The sequence below is a fragment of the Centruroides sculpturatus genome, unplaced genomic scaffold (genome assembly GCF_000671375.1).
Source record: "Centruroides sculpturatus isolate CEXI.00-Female unplaced genomic scaffold, Cexi_2.0 scaffold148, whole genome shotgun sequence".
NCBI classification, from domain to species: domain Eukaryota; kingdom Metazoa; phylum Arthropoda; class Arachnida; order Scorpiones; family Buthidae; genus Centruroides; species Centruroides sculpturatus.
The window spans coordinates 967,714-979,204 of NW_019384359.1; the positions used below are offsets into that span (position 1 = coordinate 967,714).

Here is an 11,491-nt window from a genome sequence, read left to right on the forward strand (position 1 = left end):
CTCTCTCTCTCTCGTTTATATGGAGATTGCAGCCTATTCGCTTTTTCTCCGACGTGCAGCGCCACCTTAGTTGTTAAAGCGACCCGATCGATGAATATACTGTTCTAGAAGGTAGACATGATACCTCGAGGACATGTCGGCCTGTGGCCAATACAGAGGAGACAATGTACGCACAGTCTGTAAATTCAGTCGTAAGTGTTTCAGTAGGTCCATGCGACTCGTAGTATACTCTGGACACCTTAGCCAGAAATGTTCAGTAGTTTCTGCCTCCCCACAGAACAAACAGTTAGGGGACGGGACAATACCACGCGAATAAAGAAAGTCATTGAGTGGGGCCGTACCAGTCCGTAGTTTCGCCAGGAGTGTTTCCGCTTGCCGCGATGAAGCGTGGTGATAAGGCCACGGGTGAAAAGGACGGAGATACTCCCTACCCCTGTTCCTATGGACCGCAGCCCAGCGGTCCCGTAACAAATTACGTGTGTCTTGCCATACCGACCGATGAATGTCCTTAGGCAACAGCGGGCCCCTCCAGGAACCGGTTAAATTCGCTCCCTTCGCTGCCTTACCCGCGTCTTCGTTGATTGCAATACCGACGTGCCCCGGAGTCCATAACATCACAATAGGCTGAGGAAAGGACGAGACAGCCGCCGCAATATCGATGATGATCGCTTCCGAAGTATACCCCACGTTAGCCAACGCCTCTAGCACTGAACGACTGTCTGTACATAAAATGGTCGGACTAGGGTTTTGGGAAAACAAAGCCAACCCTCGCAAAACACCAGCAGCTTCCGCTCAGAAAACCCCACACTGAGCGTCCAGTTCCCACAACTCACTCCTCCGCCCCTCCGATATGAAGACGCCCATCGACGTCCGATTGGGTGACTTCGACCCATCTGTCCCGATTAAAGCCCACCCATCGCGGTATTTGCGCATCCACTCGTCGAATGTCACCCTGTCCTCGCCAGGTAAACGAATACTCCCAGTCCTGAACACGTCAATGTTTATCCACGAGCCCATCTGCTCGACAGAAGGCGGCAGATTCTGTTGACGATAAATGTTCGTAATCGCTATCCCGAGATTCCGTAAATGGGAGACCGCCCTGATCACGTAAGGTTCCTGGTACCTCCGCCATCTATAGTGATCCAGACCATGCCTTTTCGAATAAATACGATAGAGCGAGCTAAAATGGCCCCTCGATATGTGCGTGACTATATGTCTGATCGTCCTTAAGTTAAGACGTGCTTTTAAACCAATGTAGTTCGCTTCCGTATACATCGCTAGCAGCGAAGTAGTTAGTGGCACCCCGAGAGCCGCCCTAAGGGCCATGTGGATAGGCTTTTTGATCCGGTTGATGACTGACGGTTGCGCTCCGTCCAGGAGAGGCGCCCCGTATTCCGCCATCGGAAGGAGAACCGTATTGATCAACTGAAGTAGATTTCTCTGACGCGCCCCATTCCGCCGAGAAGCAAAATAAAGGAGGTACGAACTCGCTCTTGTTAATTTATTACGAAGGAAACTTTCGTGCTCCCTCCATGTGAACGTCTCATTAAGAAACACCCCCAGAATTCGCATTGACNACTTGGTAAGTAATCCTACAATTTTTTGTTTATAGCATAGTTTATACGGATTATTTCCAAAAAATTATACATGTTTTGGAAATGTTGAGTCGAATTAGTCTAGAATCGGTTAATTTTATGGAAGAAAACGTTTCAAACAGCCTTAGTCCGTAAACTTCATACGTGTCGGGCTGTGATTGGCTCATGTATTTAAGGATTCCTACAACGTAAAATTCTTATAAAGTGGAACGTATTTAAGCGTTATAGGGGAGTCTACTGTATATAATTTCACCTGGTAATGCTATAAAAGCGGGGCCAGGTATGTACAAATTTGTACTAATAAAGCAACGATTGATTAATTGATTGATTGATTGGATTGAATCATCATGCATCTCGCCATCTCAACGAGAGTTCTGTTTGTTCATTCGGCTATTCCGTTTTGTTGATAAGTATGCTCGACTGTCAACTGCCTCCTTATTCCGTTTTCTCCAAGATAATTAGTAAATTCTTTTGACAAGTATTCTTTTGCGTTGTCGGTACAAAGCCTTTTGATTCTCTGACCATTCTTTATGATTTAATAGATAGTTTTGTAAGATTTTTAGACATAAATTTTATTTTTAATTTTTTATCTGATATAGTCGTGTGTTAGGCTTAACTCGATCACCTATTTTAAAAATTCACATCGTTGAAAATATTATAGAATCCATCAAAATTATTTGCTGATAGTTTAGTTATAAATGTTTTTTCTGCATGAAATGAAGCGATCGAAAAAATAATGGGTGAACCATCAAAAATTTGGCAATTTACATGTTGTCGATTCTGTAAATTTTCTTCATAATATAAAATCTTCACAAAATAATACTTAAAAAATACATCCATGTCAATACCTGAATGTTACAAAAATGCAATTATCAAAAATTTTCTAATTTTCACAATTTGTATTATCATAATTTATTTTTGTGTTTTCCTGTCGCGCGTTGCGTATTGCGCGACAAAAAAGTCGTAACGCGATTAAATGCAGCGATTTCATTTATAATTACTTAAAATGTAGTTTACGCTCTCGTTTTAGTTTTGTTTTGTTGTTTAGCGATGAAAAATGAATAGATAATAATTGCAGATAATAATTAAAAGTATTTTTATCAGATTAATGTAGATTATTAGAATTTAGAATAATGGTAGCTACGCAATACGATTGTCGCGTAGTTGTAATTTACTACTTTATATCTAATTCCATAATGTTTAGGGCCTAATTAGCTAACTTCTAGTTTTTTTTTATTTCGTTTGATCTAGTAAGCATCTTCTCAGAATTGTCTGGTGGGAAATTGACTGCGATAAGAATTACTCCTTCTTTTAATGTCAGAATGTAAATAAATGTTAGTTAATCGCCATTTTCATCTTTTTTAGCTCTAATTTCGCTAATTTTCATTTTTATTGACGTTATTTAAACAAATGTTTGCTTTGTCAGAAACATTCAGGAGTAAAATTACCAGAATTACGGCTCTAAAATGAAGAAGATAGCTATTTGTAACGTTTGCTTACATTCTGACTTTAATCACGTGGATTGGTTCTTTGCGGGAATGTCCAGACCAGATGGTTCTGAAAAAAATTCTCATTCGTTGAACTTAAATCATTCATAATATAAAATACCAATTATAGCGTAATAGGCGTAGAAACAAAGATTTTAATGCCAATTAACAGCAAGAACATCTTCCATAGACTTACTATAGAGAGTTGGAGTTTCCCGGGAATATTTGTTGCTAGATAGTTTTAAAAGCACATTTAATTGCCTAAATATTGTCGAATTAGTTAACTTAATGTCTAAGTACATTAAATTATTTATATAGAACTAAAAATCGATTTAGAAAGCAAATTTAATGTGATTGTTTACATTTCACTTTAAAGGTCGGAGGTGGGACTTTTCACGGCAATATTTTCCTTTCACAAGTCTGTGATTAGTCTGTGAAGATACCCAATGAAACTTTAGAAGTTTCCATTTGATTGTTAGTATAGTATGTATAATGGTAGGGGGATGTATTTACCGAAATATTTATTGGCCAGGGGTGGTAACAAAACACTTATTGGCTTAAACGAAATCAATCGACCTAGAGAAGAGCAAATTAAAGCTAAGATGGTTGAAAAACTCCAATATAACGCAAATTAATCAAATTTTTAAGCAATTCACACCTAAAGGTGTACTTCGCATCATCACTTAACGTAAAAGTCACGTGACATACGCCTAAGGGCGTCTACTCGCAATAAATAGACACCTCAAAACAAATCAATTTTAGCCTAATTTTTAAGGAAAAATAGCAATTTTATTTATTTATTTATCCGAAAAATACTATTCACTTTTGGAATTCTTTTTTGTAGCTAAAGGATTTTATATTAAAAAAAAAACAAACAAATGAAACTATAAAACAAAATTTAATTAGAAAGATACAAAGAAACTTATTATTTTTGTTTTTATATAATATTTGTAAACATTCTAAAGATAATACGCTAACAGAAAATAAAATACATTTACTGGTTGATATGTAAAAACTAAATAATATCATAATTATTATTTTAGGATTTATGCTCGAAACATTTAGCATTCAGAATAGGAAAAAAATTCCTTCGTTATATATTTGTTGTTAGTTAAAATGTTGGTTTCTTATTTCTATTTAACACAATCTTTACATATTTGAACTGCATGTTTCAAGCATAGATACTTTTTGCATTTTACACAGGTATATTTCGTTTTTCTATCTTTCCGTGACTTACATTCAGCACATCATCTTCTCTTTTCTTCAACACATTCCGTAGACAAATGTGAAGGCCCGGCTTCAGGAACTGACGGAAATACCCTTTCCGCTGTCGTCGTTCTGATCGTTTTCGAAAGATTTAAAATATATTTTCTATTTGTGGCGTAGTAAACACTAGTATTGTGTTTTGTTCCAAAGACACATGACAGATTTTCCATCAAATTCCTTTATTAGTTGAGTCGATACGGTACATTGTTTTGTACTCGTTTCGGGCTTTGCTCCTCTTCAGTCAACTAAAATACAATATATATATTTTACCTTATTACAGTGGAGAATTTACATAAAATAATGAGTACATAAACGATATATAGACGTACCTTTTGGTTAAACTTTGTATAATTTAAAAACATGTAAAATTTGCTTTAATCTTTTGTAAATAAACTAGTATATATTAGAAATTAAAAGGTTAAAATCTTCTAAAATCTTCTCTTTTAGGCATATATTGATACAACACAACTGTAAAAAAATTTTTAGCTGTTTCCGCCCCCTTTTTACCTTCCATCCCCCTTTTGATTTTTTCTTTTGCGCTGGTATCTCAATTGTTGCCACGTGTGACGTTCGCCATCTTGTGGTTTGATTTTTACCAAAATCTGTATGGGAAAATTTATTTCTAGGAGAAATTGCTTTTCACAGTAAAATAATAAAAAATAAATAAAACTTATTTATAATATATTAATCCAGTTTTCGTTTATTTTAAGGCTTAAGTTTTTATTTATACTGTCTGTACTTTTCATGATTTCTATGGTTTCTTTAAACTTCCTGTTGTATGTTAATTTTTCTTTATGCAGTATTTCTACGTTGTCTTTATCTATATTACAGTTGTTTATAGTACAATGTTCGTAAAATGCAGAATTTATTCTATTGTATTTTAGGTCCGCTATGTGTTCTTCAGTCTAGTTTTTACTTTTCTTTTTGTTTCTCCTATGTAATGTTTTTTATTTGCGCAGGTACACGGAATTTTATATACTACACAAATATAAAACAGGACACGGTTTCAAAAAACAAATCAACATTTTCTATTATCAATATGCTCGCGCATTACAATGATAGACAGTTCTTTCAAATATTCTCTTCTATTATTCAATTTGGACGTATTTTCGTTTGCTTGGTGAATAATATAGGAATTAATTACTGCTAAATTTAACATAAAGTAAAAAATGATCATAGGCCATCGTCTGGTGTTTCATACGCAATTATAATTCCTGGTTAAGTGGTCCACGGTATCTACTCCCCCTTCAGTTCTATTATAAAAGGATATTATTTCTGGCTTTGCCGCTAGTCCCGTTTCCTAATCAATTTCTTCACTATGATGTAATGACGACAAAAGCAATACATTTTTTTTTTCTTTTTTCGGCACATAGGAGACCAATGTGATCGCCTTAGTAAATGCAAACTTACTACTGTTTACTTTTCTATTTTTTAAATTTAAAAATTCTGCAGGAATTTCTTTTCTATTTTTTCTTATGGTACCAACTAGCGTTAACCTGTCTTCCAATAAATCTGTAGTCAAACTGAAACTCGTGAACCAGTTATCGGTAATTATATTACGGCCGCTGTTAACTATAGGTGTAGTTAATTTTTTCACTATACTGTCCGCAGAATTCGATACTGAGAAGGGTTTATCTGGCTGTTTTCCGCAGTAAGCCTCTAAATTATGCGTATAAAACGTTTTACTGTCCACCAGCAAGAATATTTTTATACCGTATTTATTCGGTTTACTTGGTATATACTGGCGGAATCCGCACCGCCTTGTAAACTCTTCCAGTTTCTCATCTATGGTACAGTATTCTGATACATAATAATTTTTTATACAATTATTCGTAAATACATCTAAAAAATTTCGGACTGCTGCTAATTTATCAAAATTAGTCTTTCACCCCGCGTCTGTTATCAAATCGGAGATTTGCTAACAAACAGCGGAAATGTCTCTCCGACATGGCCATTCTTGCGATTTCGAATCCTGTACCGTCTATTGTCTACATTTCGTTCACGTGACAGCAATTAACTTTTTTATACGCAGCGAGGTACAATAAACCGATTTGAGCTTTTATTTCCTGCAGATCTGTTGTACAGTACTTGCATCACGTTCTCTTCTGTAATGCGATTGCACTTTTTCTATTTGTTGGTTCGTATGTATGACTATGGTATCTAAAATGTCATCTGTTACGAAGGGATTCCAACATTCAAAAGTAGACCTCGCGTTTGTGGCCTTACCAATAGGACCAGGTTTAAAATAAATCAAGTTCTCTCTTCTTGTCTTTGTTGCAAGATATTCCCACATACTCCATCTGGTCCCATCGAGAGCTAGGAAAGAACAATGCTCATTTATTTGTGATGACGAGGCTTCAACTTGAGATGATGAGTCAACTGTAGGTGTGCAGACTTCTAATATAACTTCGTCTTCCTCTTGCTCGCTATCTGTGTTCTCTAATCTATCTTCTACAAAGTCACATTCTTCTTCCGAAGAAACATCTTCATATACTATATTCTCCATCTCTGAATCAATAAAAAAATCTCCGTACATCTTTACTTTACTGTATACAAGGCACTCAATTGTGAACCGCCAAGGAGGTCGGGAACCGTCGACTCACCCTTTTCGGCTACAGGTCGTTAAACCTGCTCACTTGTCAAGATGGATAAATTTCGAATGCGGTCCCGAAGGGTCGGGATTCTTTCTGTCAGGTCGAGTGGAGGAGGTGAAAGGGTCGTCGACGAGGCGTAGGCGATATACGAGTAAAAGGACACCATTTAACAATGAAACAACAATTTATTAGATTAACGAAAAGAAAAAAATTAAAAAATACAAAATCTAACATCTGGGGAAATGAATTTAGTTCGCAAGCTCCTAACTCGCGGAGAGAAAGTTTACATTATTTTTTTCATACTTCTAGTAGATTCAACGTAGGCACAGAGTTCGACGCACAAAGTAAAAATTTTCGGAGACGTAATCCTTTCCGACCGTTGATGTGAGACTCCCCCGAGGAGGGGGAAAGAAGTCGCTTTTATAGCTTCGGATAGGGTAAATTAGTCAGGTGATCTTCTATTGTGTGAGGTAGAGTTGGTCCTGCAGGTGTGGAGGTTAAAGTTGTTCCCTGGACCAAAACAAAATGACGAATTCGGACTTTAACTATAAACTTTTTGTCTTGCAGCAGAGGAATGTCATTGTTCGAGGGTTGAATGTTTATATTAACGATGAAAGTTATAAGTTGCGATCGATATATCGATCGTAACTTATATCAGGAGGGTGAATTATATGATCCTTTTTTCTGACAATGTTATTTTAACGACGAGGCGACAAATTTATTTCAAATACGTCGAAAATTTATGGGGGCAATGAACAATTTTGGGCTTATTTTGAGGTCGGATCTCACATTCACTCCACGGTTTCTTTAAAATCGCACTTATAATAGTGTGATTTTAAACCTTTTGATTCTTCTGTCTGGGTAGAGGTATGTTTACATAGATAAAAATTGTTTTTCTCTCTCTTGGCAAAACAAAAAAATAAAGTTTCTTTTGGTTATTAAGATGCCGCATTAACAGCAATAAAAGAAAGTGATATGAAATTTAACAGTGTAGCTATACAAAATAAATCCCGGCACGTGTCACTCGCAACAATATTTATTGCCAGTAGTTGAAGGACGGGTGTTTTCGTACTGTAAAGGTTGATTGGTCAGTTGAAGTTTTCGTTGACCTGGATACGAGGGTAACGGTTCAAAGTTCGAGAAGGTTGAGTGTCCGTTAGACAGTTTTTGGAATTCCTTTGTTCTGGTGAGCTGGATGGTTCGTGGAATGATCTTCACTGTGAGAACGTATGGATATTAATTATGTAGGATGCTGGAAAACTAGATTAGTCGGAAACACACTGTCGACGCTAGTAGGGTTGGCTTTTTTATGCGTTGAGGTCCCAGGAAAATTAGTTGATCAGCTGTAGCTTCACGTGAATCCGATGTCTTTCGTGACGAAGTGGCACTGTTCTTGTATTTAAAAAAATAAAGGTTAGTAATGATTTAGTTGTTAAAATTTGTCCTCGAATTTGGACTAGAGGTATTTAGATGGATACATCATGCGTTGGTGTACTCTCTCTCGGTAATCTATCTCTAATTATTGAAGAAAAAAATCCTTTGAAATCTTATAAACCAAAAGATTTAATATCCTAGCATTCGAATATATTTTATGATACTCTACGAATATACGAAAAGCTAATTTTCTCGTAAGAAAAAAATTATAACTAAGAAATATAAAAAGGATTAAAATATATATGTGGTTATATGATTGTTGTTGAGAGACCCCCTTAATATGATAGAACAATAGGCTTTGGGGGTGGTTGGGTTGGGATGCCTCGGGGCTTCACTTCTTGGGAAGGGAGTGGTTCGGCACTTGTCTGAGGGGGACTTTCAATCTCCTGGAGGGAGATTTCTTCTGGGTTGTCCTCTTGTGGTTGTTCTTGAGTTGTTGTACGAGTTTTCTTGCGTCGTAAATAATAACAAAGGACGCTAATAAGGCAAGATACACCTATGATAGCACCAAAACAACTAGTGAGTATCGTTGTTAGAGAAGGAGTGTAGGACATTGGAGATGATTCGGTTGGCATTTTTAGCAGGTGATCAAGGTCATAGTGGACGTTTGATAAGGATCGGTCTGCTAATTTCATATCGTAATCTGAAGTCCCTTTTAACATTTCTTGTATTTGGGGTTCCATGAGTCGTTTTCGAAGTAATTGTACCTCTGTTTGATTGACGAGCTGTTCGATTTGTGGGACGACTAAATGTTGTGCAATCTCAAGCTGTAGAGTAGATTGCATTCGAAAGTGCGAGGTGAGGATGAGGCCAGGCAGATAGCCTGTACATGCATTTGGGCGATTAATCTTGCCAGTGTTATTTAATTTATGAGTCGTAGAGGTGGAAGGAGATTTCTGATGTCGAGCTGGACATCTAATAGTTAATGTGAGAGGTTTGGGAGTGGAATAAATTTATATCCCTTGTTGATCTTGGTGTGTATTGTCATCGGAATTAGATTAAGAAGGATGGAAACGGATTCCTATGAACAAGTATAACAAGCATGTCTTTATTGAATACGGAACGGTACAGAACTGACTGCGATGCGCAGGCACGCACCGCAGTCAGTTCTGATCCTTTCATCTTTCATTTGCAGTCATTACATGTTCATTCTGATAATGGCCCTCAATTCACATCTCGTGAATTAAGAATGTTTTTAGCACAGAACGGAATTCGTCAGACATTCTCTTCGCCATACCATCCTGCAACTAATGGAGCAGTTGAAGGATTTATCAAAACGTTTAAGTCGTCCTTAAAAAAATTAAGTCGTGAAAAGGATTTAATGACATCCCTCCTCCAATTCCTTACTTCATATCGTACTACTACTCACTGTTCTACTGGTAAAACACCTAGTGAAATGCTATTCAACAGAAAACTTCGCTCAAGACTAGATTTGTTGCACCCTTTAACCTTATCGGATAACAACGTAGTTCGTCCACAGCGTTTTCATGATAGGAGACACAATTTTTGCTCCACGAATTGATCTCTTAAACGTGAAGCAAGGCAATCTCCAAAATCACACATTTCACTTAATGATTTTAACCCGACTATGAAATCATTAATCGATTCTCCTTCTCTCTGTACCCAGCAAGTAAAATTTGCTCTCTCGGAAATTATACTAACTGATTTATTTTTATGAGATCTCATTATACTTTTTAAATCAGAAAATGTCTTCGAAGAAGGTTTATCTGGTTGACAAAGGTTCCTTAACAATTTATAAGCCACTGGTCTCATTTGACTAAGAAGAGTAGCCACCATTTTTCTATCGTAGGTGATATTGGATGCTATAAAGAATTCTTCCAATTGTTCAACATATTCATCCCAATGACTATTTACGTTGTACGGGTTAACGTTAATCGCATATGCCATTTTCGAATAAAGGAAAGAGAACAATAATAATAAGCAATTCGGTAACTTACGGGTCGAAGGTTCAAAGTCTAGCTGAATATAGCCACGTGTTGACTTCGTCGAACTGGTCGAGAAAAAATAAATAAACGTCAGTATTCTTGAATAAAATTGAAGAAATATATTATCTTTAATCCACCTCGTCGCCAGAATTGGTGTGTATTGTGGTCGGAATTAGATTAAGAAGGATGGAAACGGATTCTTATGAACAAGTATAAAGCCTGGTACCCACATTCGGCAACGGATGACGGAAACGGTTGCCGTTCCGTCGTCTTTCCGTACCGCACGTACTCACATGCGGCAAATACTCTACAATTGAAACGCGCGCCCTCTGCCCGCTGTAAATATAAACAGCTACCGAAAATGGCGTCGACGAAAACTGTGTTGTTATACCAGTTAAACTTTTTAAGTTTACTTACAATGATAGCTCAAATCAAAAAGCCACAAAAGCGAAGATTTTGGGTGCGAAAAATATTTCGATATCGTTCGAAATTAGGAGTTTCGAACACTTTGGTACCCGAGTTAAGATTAAACGATCCCGAATACTTCATGCAGTAAGTACTGTACAGTACATCTATTTGACATGGATATTTAATTCGGATAGTAATACTATATAGCGAATAAATGAAATATATTTTATCTAAATGTAGGTTTCTCCGAATGCCCATCGAGACATTCGCAAAGTTATTGCGATTAATTGAGCCTGATATAACCAAACAAAATACCCGATGGCGTGATGCTATATCAGCTCACGATCGACTATGTTTAACATTAAGATAAAATGAATTATTTCAGACTGCAAGTAGTAATCAATCCTATTATAATCATCTCGATGTTGTCACCTTCATATGTTAAAGCTGAATTTTTAGTTTTGGAAGAATATTTTAAAACATTTTTATGGAGAAAATGCATATTTATTGACTTTTACAGCCTATTATTTTTATATATTCTAATATTTTGTATTAAAAAATCAAAATACGAATTATAATGTATAATAAAAAAGGAAATGGATAAAATAATAACGTTAACTTTTTAGCTATAGTACAGAACCAAACATTTATAATCTGCTTATATAATTTCTATTACAATAAAAACAGTTGGCCAATACTATAACAAAATAATTATTGCTAGTTTGTTATTAATTTGTGTGATTCTCATTTGAGCGAAGTTA

The 11,491-nt window shown here is 36.3% G+C and overlaps 1 protein-coding gene across 1 annotated transcript in view; it reads right to left on the reverse strand.

The window, feature by feature from the left end:
- LOC111640393 (probable glutamate receptor) overlaps positions 1–6,884 on the reverse strand; it is a 17,988-nt gene extending 11,104 nt beyond the window's left edge. Inside the window, exons 1-2 of the mRNA XM_023386404.1 lie at positions 6,441–6,884; positions 5,909–6,230 (exon numbers count right to left, since the gene is read on the reverse strand). Of these exons, the coding sequence (XP_023242172.1) occupies positions 5,909–6,230; positions 6,441–6,884 (766 nt within the window). The remainder of the gene's footprint in view (positions 1–5,908; positions 6,231–6,440) is intronic.
- Between the last annotated feature and the right edge of the window lie 4,607 nt (positions 6,885–11,491).